Source organism: Garra rufa, chromosome 9, assembly GCF_049309525.1.
Source record: "Garra rufa chromosome 9, GarRuf1.0, whole genome shotgun sequence".
Taxonomy (NCBI): Eukaryota; Metazoa; Chordata; class Actinopteri; order Cypriniformes; family Cyprinidae; genus Garra; species Garra rufa.
This window is the reverse complement of record NC_133369.1, coordinates 14,100,070-14,117,803: the sequence shown is the minus strand read 5'-3', so window position 1 is coordinate 14,117,803 and position 17,734 is coordinate 14,100,070. Positions and strand designations below refer to the sequence as shown.

The following is a 17,734-nucleotide window of genomic DNA, read 5'->3' as shown; positions in this document are numbered from 1 at the left end:
GTGATGTCATGCTAAATTTCTCGAAATCTCATCTTAACATTTTCATTTTGGAGTGAAATACTTCTTTAAAGGAGTGGTTCACCCAAAATGTACTCGATTTTGTATCATTTACACTCTTTTTGTTCTGAACCCGTATGACCTGTATGAAACCTAAAATTTTGGAAAATGTTGGTGTCGGTGCTTTTTTTTTTTCCTCCACCCTTTGGACCCAATTGTCTTTCACGCTATGGCCAAAAATATCTTCTTTTGTGTTCCACAGGAAGTCATACAAGTTTGGAACAACATGAGGATGAGTAAATGACAGTTTTCATTTTCGAAGCCGAATTTAGCTTCTGAACAGCAGAGAGAAAGGAAATACCCTGTTCTTTACCTCCACATTCCCACCCTCTCTTTCATCCCTCATGTGATGAGCAGCGTCTGCAGCCTGTGCTGAGAACAGACCAGCCTGCTCTGAAGGCCGTATAACGACTGCTTGAACTGTACACAACAACAGATGCTGTTCCCTGCCTCCTGCAGCCCCCCTACAGCTCCAACACCAGAGCTGTCAGATGCCAAACGTTAGCCAAACTTTCTACAGCCAGGGAAAGAGCTCATTAGGTTCAGCAGCATTGCACTTCTCAGTGACAGGGAGTGTTAAAGGGGGTGGCCTTATTTAGGGACGAAAGATGCGGTTTTCAAGCAGAAATCATCTGGAGGCTGTCTGTCCATAGGCGCTTGCAGATAAACAGCCTTTGGCATGAATTTAACTGCATTGTTTTTATATAGAGGTCATAGGTTAACAAGAACTGTCGTTGAAATGCCGACTAAACGGATCTAGCAAATTACAGAGCTGTAACATCACTGGAAAAGTTCTGTATTGATGCTATATGTGAACAACACTGCAGCATTAACGGTTCGAGGAACAAGGTCAGAGTGCTAAGATGTAAGAAGTCTGCTATCAAAGAAATCGAGCCAACCACAAAGTTTGAAAGAAGCTGAAATTACTTCATGCTGTTTGTGATGAGACACAAGCGACTGTTTACAAATGCAAACATTCGGCATGAGAGGCACAAACAATTTGCGTAGAAGTACTTGTGGATGAGGAGGCGAAACTAAACAGCAAAATCGATTTTAAATGATAGACTTTGGTGGTGGGGTGTGGATGGCAGAAAGAGCTGTATAACATTAAGATCAATTCACATGCATCAATCTTGATTTTAAATCAAACATTGTGTTTTGTTTTTTTTATTTAAAATGCTTGAAGTGCCATTTTGATATGCATATTTTAGTCTTCAAACATGATTTATTAAAGAAGAAAAAAGGGCAGAAGAGAGAGTAAAATAAATAAAAACTATGAACATAAAAATAAGATCATAAACTGTTTATTTATTAAAAAAATAAAGAAATTAAATGAGACCCATTATGCCCCTTTTTACAATATGTAATTTAAGTCGCAGATGTCCCCAGAATGCGTCTGTGAAGTTTCAGCTCAAAATGCCCTACAGATCATTTATTATATTATCTTGAAAATGCCTATTTTGAGTAAAAGCAAAAACGCACCGTTTTCAAGCATGCCTCTTCAAATGCAAATAACCTGCTGCTCTCCGCCCCCTTTTCCAGAATAGGGCTGTTCCTTTACAGCTCAAAGCTCAGACAGTCTGTTAAAAAGCATCTGCTGGGTTTTGATTATTATGTCTATCGAGCTGAAATCATGCGTTTTAAATCTTATTAGTTTTAACTTCTGATATATATTTTTTGAGTGCACATTTAAAGCACATGCACAAAAATCCGCTGTCACAAGTAGGGCTGAACAGCTGAATAGTAGCTCACTCACTACATGACAGACGGAGGCGCCAGTTGCCCTTAAAATACTCCGTCATTTTTGGTCAACGATAAAAGCATTACATCTTTCCAATCTGTAAAGACTCTGTTCATTTGTGTACACTCAGAATAACAACATTGCGCTTCTGTAAAATAATTCAAGCAAACAAGTTGCGCTTTCTTGGTCTCTGTGAACTTGAGCGCAAAACTTCAAAACTCTGTGTATACTTGCCTTACAGACATGAAATATACATCTTTAGAGAGTGAAATGTCTACTTTCAAATGAACCAATTCAAATGGAAAACAAATATTCTTAGATTATGTAATTTGTATGAAACGCATACAGGCGCATCACTACTGTGGAGATGATGAGTTAGTGTCTTAAACAGACAACTTCATTTAAGCTGAAAACAAAGCAAGCACTAGTTTATCAATAAAATATTAAAACATTAATGCAGTCTCCTTGCTGTTTTTCCCTGACATATATATAATCATTATTTCTTCTAGTGTGCTGTGGCAAATTGTGTACTCGAGTGCTTATTAGGCTATGTAGGCAATTAAAGACTCATTATTATGATTTATATGTTTATTAATAAACGTGCGACTAATAGTCAACTAATACTTAAAATTAACGACTACTAGTCGACTAGAAAAATCTTTAGTCGAGGACAGCCCTAGTCACAAGGAATGTGAGTACTAAACCAAGTTATCTTTCATGTCTTATAGCGCTTAAACTGTCAAATACACAGATGTTTGTTATAAAACACAAGTTACAACAGTCGGTTATGTCTGTGAAGGTGAACAGCTGGGAAAGAAATCGCATATTATTATATCTGTGGGGCAGCAGCGTAATATACAGTAAATAAATCAATAAATCCACTGCTCTAGTCTCCCTGAGGCTGAGACTCTCTAAAAAGTGTTATATGCTCGTCTGCGCAGACAACAAAATGGCAGCTCATTTTAAATTAAGCATTAACTAAAGGTAATGAATGATACCTTATTGTAAAGGGTTACCGGAAAAATAAAGGAAAATCAAGAAACAGAAGGAAAAAAAGGTCAAAGGTAGTTAAAAAACAAACAAAGGCTTACCGTCCCTCCCACTATTCTGCCCAGTGGGTACCAGGCCCTCTCATCAAACCAGTTGAGAAACTCGTAAAAGCCATTAGTTGTGAGATGATGAGTTGATCTGTAGTTGAACCTGTAGACAAAGAAAAACAAAAGAGGACATAGTGTCAGCATTTAATCAACACATCACAATGTGTCTGACAGGAAGAAGAGGTGGTTGTGTTAAAACGCTTCCTAAATGACAGTTCTTTCTGTATAAATACTCAACTGTCAATCACCACCAGTGCCAAAGCACAAAGACTGCAGCAAACACATCCACTGGGAAGCACTGAAACAGTTAACAACCAACTGAAATATAGATTATTTAATGAGATGGAAAAAGACGTTTCAGTTATTTAGTCTTGAAGGACACGCATTAAGGACAAGAATTGTTGACTCACAGTGTTCAGTGCACACAGACAGAAAGACACCTGTTCAATCAGTCATGCATACTTGAACAAGAATTTCTGCTGATTTGTCCTTTAGGCCAGTTTTCTGCCGCAAGATGAATAAATAAAATAAATACTCAAAGATGAGTTACTTGCAATCTTTTTAGTATATTTTTTTTTATAATCAAAGACACTGCTTAATCACCAGGTGTTTTAGTGATTTAGTGTTTGTAAAGGGGGTTTTATAAACATCTCAAAACTCCAATGCTCAAACGAATACATTCCTGGTAGTCTTTATCAACTTGGAAGCATTCATTTGATGCACACCTGATTAACAAAAACCTCAAACAAAAGCACTATAAACATGGCTGCAATTAAACTGTGTAATCCTCTCTAATGCCTTTATCAGCCCAAGTTCAGAAAACTGTGTCCTGCTATGTCTCTAAACTCCGGAGGAAGTCATTCTGAACCATTTCTTTACTAACACACCAGAATATAAAACTAGCTTTTTGAAACTCGCCTTACGCACAGAGTAAAAATAAACAAGTTCAATGCACAGCCCTGTGTAATTGCTTCGTATTTAAACTAAACATTCTATTTTTAGCGAAGAAAAAGCACAAGACTAAGCAAAACCTAGCTCACTAAAATGCATGAGTTCAATAATATATGCAAGAGCAGCTCTGCTAAAAGGAAAAACAGAATAATTCACAGAATAATCAGATGTTTTAACTACTATGACAAATAATATATTAAAAAACAGGTGGATGAGTAAATATAAATTTCTATCTACTGCATAATAAAATTAACAGCCATAAATGTTCATTGAAAGAGCAGAAACATGCCTTGAGGGATACTTCAATCGAAGGCTAGTCAATCGCTCAGTTGAAACACTGAAAATAATGAAAAAATGATTCTGAGAAAACCAGCGTGATATAGAGATGTGATATAGGAGCTCATGACAGCACAACCTATTAGAACGAACACCGGCTCACCCTCAGAGCCTCAATTTCATTCAGGTAAAATATAGTATCAGCCCTGGCTAGGCTCCATCAAATACTCCTCTCTTATTGAAAGTTTACAGCTCCAGTGGATTCCTGATTGCTGCTATTGTTAATGCAAGTAGATTGTGTCCAGTGGGATAGAAAAGCATTACTTCTGGATTTATTTAATCAGATTCTGCATGCATGGCAAGTGTCAGCACACGGCCTGCCATCAGATTAATGTCCTCACTATTTTGTAATACAGCCGTCTCACTGGCAAGAAACGCTCTGCGATCGCAAGAGAACCTGGCAACCCGACACTTGAGTGGGAGGAACGGCAGAACTGTGAATCATGCGTATTTAAAGCCCCCTTTAAAGCACACAAACCGTCCATCAGTGACCCTGGCTGCTAACTGACACCACGAGCTGCTAGCTACCATTCCCGCCTCGCTGACCTTTCTTTCCTCTCTAGAGAGGGTAAAGATTCAGGAACCTTTACTGGCATGGTCAAACTCTCCATCACGATCTGATATCCGAACCGGGTCTTTGGCATTCACCGAGCACTGCAATGTCCTCTCTGCAAGGAAACAACATGAACACACCAGCAAAAGCATATGATACCCTTATTGTCAGGTTTTATTGCAGATTTGAGATATATTATTGAAATGCAATCTTCTGGAGTTTTGTTTCTATTCAAGCAGGCAGAAAACGTACTCGAATGCCTATTACGTCCACAAATAGCTGCCCGGGGATGCTGTTATGAAGATACGCATCGTGTAAACAGACTTGCATTAAAGAGCCTTTGGTTACACGCTGCTAAAAGTCGAATCTTTATTCCACTGTTTGGCTTTCTTTATCTATGGGCATTTGGGCCCTTTAGAAAATAAACTCTTAAAACAGACTTTTTGTACTTTCTAGTTAAAACCCAGTTTGCCTAATAAATATGTCTTAAATACTTAATATTTAATTTGCATCTTCTGACTTTATGTTTAATGGCATTCTCTTGTGGAAAATTACCACCACAAAATACCACAAAAAAAGCATAATTATTTAATTACTCGATTAATCGTCAGAATAATTGAGTACTCGTTTACCAAAATAATCGTTAGTGACTGCTATCTCTGCAAACTGAGAGTTTGGGTTTACTATAACGTTCATCTGGGAACGCAACGGGCTCCATTTCATCAGATTTGTAGGTAAATCATTTATAAACCTATGCAAACGCAACAGAATACATCAATATCTCAGTATGCTAACTGATAATTGCGATTTCAAAATTTAGAGTTGAATCCCTCACTCTGAGTTTACACGGTTTGATGTCCAATCATCAGGCCACTGGTATAATGCATAATGTACATTAGTTCTATTTTTTAATACATTATGCATTTTCAGAGTTTTGTTCAATAAAACCATACGATTATTTGCTTTTGATACTATATTTGAACCAGTTATTATTGCCTCATTTCTATTATATATGTATTTTAATTCATTTTAAAGATTATCGTTTAGGTCTATTTTTATTACCTAAAAACAAAACCTATAACTATCCTAGTACTCGATTAATCGTCAGAATAATTACTCTATTACCAAATCGTTAGTGACAGCCCTACTTTAAACATCTTTGGAATAAAATGGCTTTTTTGTCTTGCTTAAGCTAATTTTATTGCTAGAATCTTATGTATGCTACACAAATTTTTTACTTTTGATATATTTTTAATCAATGAAAGTGATGCACAAAATGTTTAAGTATTTTTTTACCCTAATTTAATTTTTGTTACTACCATTCAAAAGTTTAAGGTTGGGTAAGATTTTTATTTTTCTTCAAAGAATTCTCATACTCGCCAAGGTTGCATTTATTTAATCAAAACCAAAACAAATAGAGTGAAATGATTCAAAATAATGGTTTTCTATTTTATTTTATTTTTAATGTTATTTATTTAAGTTATGTAAAGCTGGATTTTCAGCAGCCGTTACTGCTGAAATATTATTCTGATTTGGTACTCAAGAAACAAATTTCTGCTTAACATTTTTGTGGAAACTGTGGTACATTTTTCACAATTCTTTGAAACATTAAAAGTTACAAAAAACAGCCATTTATTTGCAATATAATTTTTTGTAACATTATACATATCTTAACTGTTACCTTTGGTAATTTAATGGATAATAGTAGTAATTTCTTCAAAAAAAATTTAAATAAAAATATCCCCAAATATTTAAAAGGTAGTATACACAAGTCTCATATATAATTTCAAGTAGGCTCTTCAGTGGCATGATTGTCTTCTGGGCAAACAAGTACAGTAAAAACATGAAAATGACTGTGGAACAGCCATAATTAAATAATTTTCTTTTTAATTTATAAATTAGTTTAGATTATCATAATTTAATACAAACAAGAATAAAACACAAGCTACTGAAAAGCAGGACAACTATAAATAAAGGTATGGAGAAAAGCTTGCAACCATTTAAATGTGACTTTCATATTAAAAAAAAAAAAAAAAAAAAAAAAAAAAAAGAGTTGAAATCTGTTGGGTTTTAATAAAAATCAACCCACAGGACATAAGTTGAAGAAACACCCTAACGCTTCCGTGACCGCATACTCCTCTCCAACAATCATCACCAGAAAACACAATCACAGGGAAGTCACCCGGAAATGACCCAGGGCAACACTGAGCCGTCATTTTAAGGTGGGGTAATCTCAGCAGACAATGTGCAAGACTATCAGATTTTGTGACGGTATTATCAGATGGATACATAGAGAATTCTTTATGAGCGCAGTGAACTGGATTTCTTTATTCTGCAGTTTAACCTCCGTGACACGTGTTCCGCTCGACGTTCCCGCCGACTCTGAACCCCGCACTTCATAAAACTCAATTTCACAGTGCGTGGACATACACGCAGAGCTTTGAAAAGGTCCCATTTAATGGCGTGGAGCAACCTAACATTTATTAACAGCCACTGCAGAGGGTACAGCAGAAATTGCTGCTTAAAGCGTGGCTGGAAATACTCGACATAAAGGTTGCTTAAACCGTAAAGTTTCTCATAGGCAGAGTGGCTAAAATCCGGAGTTGAGAAGAAGTGCTAAGGCACTTGGAGAAAGTTGAACAACTTTAAGCAATTAAGGCTATCATGGCTGGTTCAGAGTTCATTAATGACTGCAGTAAAGGCAGAGTCAGGTAATATCTTGTTGCTGGGCAAATACGACTGAAAATGGAATACCTATACACAAGAAATGAACCCAGGAACCTAATAATCGGCTGTACAGACTGAAAGAGCTCAACCTTGCAGCATAAAAGAGCGTTCACAATGATGCAGATACCGTGGGAGGTTGACGAGGCATTTTTACTTCACTGAAGTATCTAAAGAAGGCAACAAATTGAGTGAGCTTCACTGTCTCCAACGGTGAACTTCAAATCTCCAAGTATTATTGAAAACAAATGACTTCCAGTCAGTCGCTGCAAAACGCTTTCCATGTAAGTGCCCATTAAGACCCGGTATAAGGCATTACGAGACAAAAAGGGAGAGAAAAAAAGCGAATTAAATCTGAAATGTCTCACCGCGACTAAGAGCTGCCTGGACCCAAGGATTGGTTTCTCGTAAGTCCGATTACTTCTCTCCATCACACCATGTGCATATCAAAGGGCAAAAGTCAGACATTTCAGACTTAGTGATTTCAGGGCGGGGTGTCAGCAACACACTTCTTTGAGATTGAGGTTGTGGAAAAACGATTGTAATCATTTACCCTGAGTCGTCAGGCTGGGTAGCTTGTCATATTAAATTTGATGGCTGACATTACGCCTGCATCACCTTCATCAATTTAATCAGGATGCAGGCATGGAGTGTACAAGGAGTTTGGAGCAGATAGGAGTCTGAGGTTGATGAAAACGGAAAGACTTGCAAATACGTAAGATGACAAACTCTGAGAAAAGACTGTTAAGCAATTATACTCATAACTCATCCTTAATTTATAACCAATAAATAAACCAATACAATAGCAGGCTAAAGCACAGCTCAAATGTTACATCTAGACCAAATTATGTGACCAAAACTAGGGCCCTATGATTTCCGTGATGCGGAAATCGTGGAATCCAGTCATAAAAATGGAATTTACTGTTAAACGTGGAATGTCATTTTACTGTCATTTTGGAGAAAAACTACTGTCATATGATATACAAAAACTTGCAGCCCGTCAAAATAAAAATTTGGTTTAACTGAATACTGATTTGTGACCCTGGACCACAAAACCAGTCATAAGGGTCAATTTTTGGAAATTGAGATTTACACATTATCTGAAAGTGAATAAATAAGCTTTCCATTGATTTGGCTGAAATACAACTATTTAAAAATCTAAATCTAAAAACATTTAATTTAAAAGAAAGTTGTCCAAATGAAGTTCTTAGCAATGCATATTACTAAAACTAAAACTAAAAAGTAAGTTATTTAATTAATTACGGTAGGAAATTTACAACATATATTTATGAACATGATCTTTATTTAATATCCTAATGATTTTAGACAAATCAATAATTTTGACCCATACGATGTATTTTTGGCTATTGCTACAAATATACCCGTGCTACTTAATTCAGGACTAAAACATACAAACCCTCAAGCATTTTTTCCTTCCAATTTGTGCTTGTTTTCAACATTTCGTTGTTTATCTAGAGTTGTTTGAATGCAAGCAACATGTTGGTTCAGGTGAACCTGAAACTAGCCTAATAAGGGGAGCCCTGTGTAATAGTCAACGAGACGCTCAGACAACCCACAGACAAGTGGGTTTTTAAAATATAGTTCTGCACATCCCTACTTCCTAGACAAAAACAGAAGTAGCCTCAGAGGTAAACAGTCTGAGAATGCTCCTTGGGTTTTTATTCTTTTACTATTTTTTTTCTATTCCAAAAACCAATTACTGTGATCTAATGAGGCAGTCTTCCACCCTTCAAGGAATTAAAAAGAGGCTTTTATGCTTAATGCTCTCTAAAGGTGGCCCAAGGGCCAACGTATCTGACCTCAATCAGTACAGCCCAAACAAACCCACACATCTTAAACTCATTAACATCAGATTCTGGTTCAATCACACCACAAGCATGTGTCACGGCCAGTACCAGCATTTACTAGAAATCTGCAGATAAGAATACAAACTCCAGCTCAAAATGCAAAACAAAGACTATACCATCAATACGAAAATGCCAACAAAAGGATATCAGCAGTACCCAGTGGAGAAAGTACACTACTTTGGTACAGCCCTTGTAAAAGAGTCGCAAAGACCAAACCTCAACAACACAGGTGCTCTGTGAATCCTTGTGTAAAAAAGTGAAGACGGTAAGTTCATGCCAGGTTGGAGGTTTGATGGCAAAGTGATGGGGGCTTCAGCTAAGTTTGCTCTTTTTACCTGCTCCATTAAAAATGGGTCTGTCTAAGCAAGACTGCTTCAGGCAGAGCAACTCAGCAGAAAGAGGTCTGATGGCTGAATAATATATGGAAAAGAGTTATGGTTTATAAAATGAGATGCGCTGTCTCCGTGTGCATTAAATATGTCACGGAGTAAAACTGAGTGCTGGTGCTTTGCAGAATACTCAACCCCGTGAAAGACAAGGACGAGAATCCAAAATGTCTTTAATTTTAGGAGAAACTGACTGTAAATTCTCTCCCGTTTCAAAAGGAGGTATTTTCAGCACAGATATTAAATTCTAAATTCAATAAGCTGGAAATAGTTTTTAAGGTAAGGCTGATCGCCAAAAAAACAATAAAATTCTCTATTATTTTGTCAAAATAAATGAAAAATGGAACCCTAAAAACTAAAGTCAATTTCTTTAAATGCTACAGTTGAAGTATGATGTACAGATTGGATTTTCATATTGACATTTGCTAAAAATGACAAAGAACACTAGTGGTTTTTATGGTTTAACCCGTTATAGAGATTAAATAACTGACAAGTGTTATACAATGACAAGTAATATAGATGTCAAAATAGAGGAAAAGTGCTTGTAAAAAGCCAGTATAGAACAATACCAATGAATAAACATCCTATTTGTGCCCGATAACCACCACGTAATATCATATTTGTTGTTTAAATATGCAATACAAGTATGTCACAAAAACCAAACAAAAACACACTCAGATAGTTTAGATTTTACACTTTCACTAGCCGCGTTTCCATTACCCACTGAAATTGAAAATTGAAAATACGCCTAATTTTGCAAAAAAATCTCCCATATATCGCAAAAAGGTTTACACTTGCATGAAGTGTTTAAGGCAATTCGAAAAAGCAGTATTTCGTAAAACTGCAATGCAAATGGCTTTTTACAGGTCACCTTGTGTACATGTCACATGATCATTCTTTAATGTACTATAACCTCAAAAAAACCCTATGCTTAAAATTAATGTCTAGAGAAGTGGCTGCGTCATACGTAAATCTACCAACATCGCCTTATCGCAAGAGGAAAATATTACGTTTTAGTCACATAACATCGGGTAATGGAAATGCCGTCATTTCGCAAGTTCTTTATCGACATTTATAAAATATCTCAAAAGGTTTTGCTTAAATCTGTAATGTAAAAGCACCTACTGTGATTTAGTCTGTTAAAATCCATTCAGAATTCCCCCAAAATTCAAGATGAGGGGGCGTATGACTTATAAATATAAAATACACATATCATCTGATATAGTCAATATCACACAAAGAGTGACATTTTTCTCCAAATATCAGCATGATTGCAAAAAGTTAATATTAAGTGACCGTTTGGCATCTTAAAGCAACACACAATGGTGTTTCGTTACTGAATAAATCAGTCAGTTGAATGAATCAATTGAATGAATGATTCAATGACTCACTCATCCAGTAATTTGCCACCACCTATTGGCGATTTTTTAAATCATCAAAACATTAATTATGCATTTGAAACTGCAGGTTAAATGCATTCATACCCTGCATTATACAGTATGTATAAATGCAGCTAAATGCAACTTTAGATGTAGATTTTGTGCACAAATTTAGTTAATACTGGTTTTATCTGATTGGTATCAGCCCTATAAGTCTTACTATTTGAAATTGATTAAATTTAAGAATTCGACACAAAAGATGAGGCATACATTTAGGGTTAAAAAGAAAACCTTATAAAGGTAAAAATGCCTATAAAAAGCAAAAATAGTTCATTTCTGTAACTCCTGCAAACTAACCAAGGCACTGAATATGAAGAACATCAAAAGCTTCTGTGAGTCAGCCGTCAAAGTGCAGTCCTAAACCTGTCAAGTACCAGCACAATAACATGCTCAGCAAAAAATTGTCCAATTATCGTTCACAACAAATTTCCAGATAATATTAAGATATCATTTTCGGCATTATTGCACTCCTCTACCGCCACAGTATCAGAATATTGCATGTACCTAGTTTCAACAAAGAGAAAGTAGTTGTGGGCCAAGAAACTTGGCTTTGCACCAAACCTCTTGAACAGCTGGTTTCAAACCAAGAACCAAGAGACCAAAACGACTCATTTTGGCTTGATTTGATGGAATAAGACTAGATTGCTCCCATTACAATCAATGAAGCCATTTACACTTGAAGTTGGTGGATACTGCATTTCTATTTCAGTCACGCTGCACAGCTAACTCCAGCCACTTTATTTCTCCATCCAGCCGAAATACAATTATTTACAAATGTCATTTGCGTAAATTGATTGTTATGCATTTTATTTGTTATGAATGTAAATAAATTCTGACCTTTGCAAAACACAATACATCACATTTGCTTGAGATGTAATCAATCCGATTTAATTATTTGGACTTGCTAGTGTTTTAAAATGGTAGTGAAAATTAGACCATGTTTGAAATAATGATTGATGCATTTAGCTGCCAATACAAATTCACAGTAACACTTTAAAACAAAGTTGAAGAAACAATGAAAAATAATTCAGGAATGTATTGAAGGATTAGTTTACTTCCAGAATTAACATTTATTGATAATTTACTCACGCCCATGTCATCCAAGATATTCATTCACTTTCTTTCTTTAGTCAAAAAGAAATTAAGATTTTGGAGAAAAACATTCCAGGATTTTTCTCCATCTTCAATGGGAGCCAACAGGTTGAAGGTCTAAATTGCAGTTTCAAAGGGCTCTACACAATCCCAGCTGAGGAATAAGGGTCTTATTGTAGCGAAACAATTCGTAATTTTCAGTACTTTTTTTTAACCCCAAATGCTCGTCTTGCATTAGCTCTGCGATGGGTGATTCTGGTTTAGAAAAGGTAGAGTAGGACGAAAAACTCCATCTTCAAAATCACTCAACATTATCGTTTTACCTTTTTTGTAAAGGGCGTTTGACTTTATTTGCACGTTTGCTTTGCAAACACTGGGTCAGTACTTTAGCCTACGTCATGCGTGACCTTTCCTACGTGAATAAATGCTGTAATAAACGTATTGCTCATAGTTGGTACATGAGATGGTCTGAAGCTCAGAATTCCACCAATGAGAACGTAGACTTTTAATTTAGCAATTCAAGTACATACTTTTGCATCAATGGATCCACAACTGACCCGAACTCTACGAAAGAAACATAAAAAGGATGAAAGAGATTTCATAACTGAACTGGCTAGATTATCAGATCAGTCAGCTGTAAGTGATTGGACGACCGTTCTTTTTAAAGGAAAAATTGAGCTTCAGAAACGCCTGACTAGATTTAAGAATCCCGATTCACACGTCAAGCGCGTCTGGTCAAAGCAATCAGTCAGAATGATTTAAGCATCGATCAAGCCTCATACTGAAAAACCTTTAATCTTTTTAATCGCTGATGGGAGGAGGAAAACCAACAGCAAATGCCAAATTCACATCTCACTTCCTTTGTGTTCATTTCCTGGAGATTTAATCCAACATAAAAGAACTGATTAACCTTGAGGAGCGATACGGAAGGTTTTCTGGATGAGGACAAGGAGTTCGTCCCGCCTGACACAAGCACATCAAAGCAACGCTCTTGGAATAACTTTGAGGGCCCGTAATTGGCAAGGGGAAAAGCTTGTGCTGTGAATGCAAAGCAGCTCAGCTAAGTGAGCACATCCTAATTAAACCCATTCCGTTTCGGCATACAAAGACGCCTGCGACGCATTGTGTATCACACACAGAGCAAATAACTTTACCCAAGCGGGCTGAAAAAACCATAGCGATTAATATTTTGCATTTCACTGTGTGATGACAGATTAGAAAACCTCCATCTGCAATAATTAGGTAATCAGTGCTACTTTGAATCGTACATTTCATTACCCAGAAACGGAGACTGATACGCTTTTTTTTCCTAAACTAGATTTCTCTGTATCTCTCCTCTGAAAATTGCTAATGATCCCACATCTATGCTTAATTTTAATGATTATCTGGCGCAGATAAACTAGGACTTTCTCATGTCAAAGAACAAAGAGTTAAATTCACAATGACTGACGGAGACCTTGTTTACACCAGGTGTTAAAGAAAGAGTTCACTTTAAAATGAAAAATCTTTCATCATGTACAATACAATACAATTTTTATTTATAAAGCATAATTTAAAAACAACCGAGGTTGACCAAAGTGCTTTACAACATTATTAATAAATGCGCAGTAAGAAAGACACAAATTATAAAACATAACACACAAGCTGTAAACACAGGCGAGGTTCCTAGGGCCAAAAACACAGAACAATATTTCAAGAGATATTGAACTCCAAGGAAAATAGATTTTAAGAGTGGATTTAAAAAATTATGTACTCATCTTCACCCTGTTATAAACTTACATGACCTACTTTCTTCTGATATAATATCTAAAAAAAAAGGTCTGCAATTTGAGTTATGAAAGTTCAAGCTCAAGAGCCAAACAACTGCAGTCCAGTCAGATTTGTGAACTGATTTAACTGATTCTTTGTAAAGTAAAGACTCTTTATCCGAACTTTAACCAAATTAACTTGCAATTGAAACTAGTTTTCAAATAACTTAAATTTCAGTCTCTTTCTTACACAAAGCTGTCATACTCCTCCCGAACCCAAAAACAGCAATATTACTAGAATATATATAATTTGATTTCATAACTAACCTCCTTGCACTGTGTTTGAGCATTATAAATCCATGAGTTTGAACAGCTGTGAACTATCATAAGGTATCAATGGAACGGGTGGAACATTACATTGCAAGTTACCTTATAGACCACACGCGGTTTTCAATAAGCAGGAGAAGCTAAGGTGAGAGACTCCTACAGTATGAAGGAATATAAACGACCTGCCCCCGTAATCATGTTTTCACAGTCAATTGGACCGTGTTAACTGCTCCACTTTGACCGCAAGCAGAGATGACGCTGCATGAATGAAACTTGAGTGGGAGAAGGCTACAGACACAACTAGTCCAGCTACAGGAGCAAACAAGACACTAAAACCTTACTTCCATTTCAGTGTGGGCGATATACAGGTTTTAAGAATAAAGCAGGGCTTAACAAAGATTTTGTTTCTGCAGGCCAAGTAGTTCAAATCGATATTTGGGCTGCCAAAATATTCACCAGCTGCAACAAAAATATTATTTTCTATAGCATATTTTAGTTAGATCTGCATTTTATTAAACATTAAATCCTTTCTGTAAGAAATTCAATTTAGAATTTATTTATTATAGGGTCCCATGAGATCTGCAATGCGGAAAACTGGAAAAAAAAAAAAAAAAAAAAGGAATTTACTCTATAATGTGGAACGTCATGGTATTTGCAAAATTGTGGATGAATAAATCATAAGAATTTTACCATTTCTATCATCATATCATATACAAACAGAATCTTAAAGGTCTTTACAGTAACCTGTCAAAATAAAAGTTTGGTTTAACTTTGACAGAAATATATAACTTAATGAAATTATAGTACAACTACTAAGAATAAAATTATTATTAAAACATTCTGCCAGGAATATTTACCAGAAAAATGCTAATACACAGTATTTCTGAAAAAATAAATAAAACTATCAAAAATAAATAAAATGTAGGGATGCACCGAATATTCGGCCACTGAAAATTTTCGGCCAAAATATTTTTTTCACCGAAACAACACGGCCGAAACAGTATGTTGACGCAAACAGAAACCGCAGCCTGCACGTGCTTGTCTGAAGCAACACGTCTGCGGTGTGGACGTATTTCAGTATATCTGAGAAAGACGCAACATAGCGATTTGCAAAACTTGTAATGCCGAAATATTTGATGAGAGCAGAGATCAAGACAGATGTAGCTTTCAGTGAGTGAAAAACAATGGCTTTAGGTTGGTTTTACGTCGCAATATTTTAAAGATTTGCCTTATCTATTTACTGTATTTTTATAAATAATTATGTTTTAAACCACTGAGGTGAGCCAATGGATATCACACAAGCAACGTGAAAACTGCGAAATATGTTAAAGTGAAAGTAAAAACTGACAGTGCTTTCAGCATCTGATGTGCATTCTCTCAGAGACACTGAGAGACGGTTATACTTCATATGCTGATATTAATTTAGTCCCCTAATATTTTTCTTGTGCCCCGAAACATGGTGGAAAAAATAAAAAGAAACGTATTTTGTGTAAGGGTTGTTTTAAAAGTCTTAAATAAAGCTCTTAATTTTCATTGATGAATGCAGTGTTATAAGGGGTTAAGAAAGTCTTAATTATGATTTCAGGTGGTCTTAAATGTGGGGACTGAACGACAAGAATTGCTATGAAACTTCAAAAGGCTATCAATTGAATAATATGAGCGCTGCACGTTTCAAAGTCATTTGCTGCACTGCTTTGTATACTATTCTGATAGCGCCTCCTGCTGGAAGAGAAACGCGTAGAGTTGTAATGTGAACTGATGGATCCACAAGATAATGTGTTATAAAAATTTAAACAATTAAACAATTTAAACAAAGGCAGTAAAATATATGTATATGTTATTTAAGTAATACAATACTTGATTGATAATTGTTTAAATTAATATAATTGATTTATTCTTTGAAACTTTAATATTAATTTATGCAATTGCAATGCCTTGATTTTAGTAAGATTAGTACACAGTCAGTCATAAATGCAATGGTACTAATAATTGGCATAATTCTTTCGGTGTTTCGGTTTTTGGCCTTGTTTTCCTCTTTTTTTCGGTTTTGGCCAAGAATTTTCATTTCGGTGCATCCCTAATAAAATGTTTTTTTTAATAAATTCAATTAATCAGATGCTTTCAATTATTTTAACGGAACCAATAAAAATGGAAAATTAAAGGAAAACAAAATGTATTTCATAGGGCCTTAATAATGCAATTTCTATTAAACTTTTAATAAATTGCTGTTAAATTGTGTAAGTTTCATAATTTTAAATTAAAAACACAAATTTAATTTCAGCAATTGTTATGAATATTTCCAATAATATTTACTAAATTAGAAATAAATGGATTATTCAAAAATAATTTGAACTTTACAAAAAACAAATCTGAAAATGTATAATTTAGATAACTTATGCCTGTCTTTCAAAAATCAAGTAGCAAGTCTTCACACGTAGTAAAAATATTAATTTAATTTAAGCAATCACCAATATTTTACCTTTTTTTTTTTTACTAAGTTAGAAATAATTTAAAAATCGATTATGAGAAAAAGTTTACCGTTTTAAAAGCTAAATATGAAAAATAAATAAATTTGTACTTTAGATAGCAACTTATTAAATGTGACCCTGGACCACAAAACCATAAGAGTCCAGTTTTTGAAATTGAGATTTATATACCATCTGAATAAACTGAATAAATAAGCTTCTCATTGTTGTATGGTTTGTTAGGATAGGACAATATTTGGCAGAGAAACAACTATTTGAAAACCTGAAATCTGAGGATGAAGATGGAGAATAGGAGCTTATGTGTCCAAAATAAAAGTCCCGCTTTTAAACACACAGCTGATGCCAATAAATAAAGACTGCCAAATATCCACTGATATATCATTAGGGCTGGGCCGATAAACGATATCATATCGAATAGCGATCAAATTTATGTTAATAACGATGATAAGCTCTAGACATTTTTTGCTCGATATGAATTAATCTAAGAGCCAATCACACAGCAAAAACTATGCGACAACAGCCAATCAGCGTGCAGCATGCGTGTGCACGTCAAAGTACAAAGTTCATTTCCTACCGCACTTTGCAAAGCAAACTTAGCACCAGGACGAAACAGCGACGAAAGTGAGTTTAACCTCGAGTTATTATCCAAAGATGTTGAAATTGTCGACAAAAAAGGTAGCACGAATTCCTTTATATAAGTGGTTTGACTATCTGAAAAGTGACTCAGCTTAGCTGAGAGTTTGGCGCGATTGTTAAAACTGAAACCGAAAGCAAAAAACGCACGCGCATTCAAAAGCAATTTCAATCCCTCTTGTTTAGAGAGTGACTCCCCAATGCACGTAAATTAGGCTACATGACACATCTAGGCTGTTATTAGTACGTAGGCTATGATAGGTTGTGTATGTCTATAGCTCTGTATCATGATTGAA

General features: G+C 35.4%; 1 protein-coding gene across 1 annotated transcript in view; it reads right to left on the bottom strand.

Moving 5' to 3' along the window:
* stt3b (STT3 oligosaccharyltransferase complex catalytic subunit B) overlaps positions 1-17,734 on the bottom strand; it is a 62,640-nt gene that overhangs the window by 32,039 nt on the left and 12,867 nt on the right. Inside the window, exon 2 of the mRNA XM_073847247.1 lies at positions 2,890-2,998. Coding sequence (XP_073703348.1) covers positions 2,890-2,998 — 109 coding nt within the window. The remainder of the gene's footprint in view (positions 1-2,889; positions 2,999-17,734) is intronic.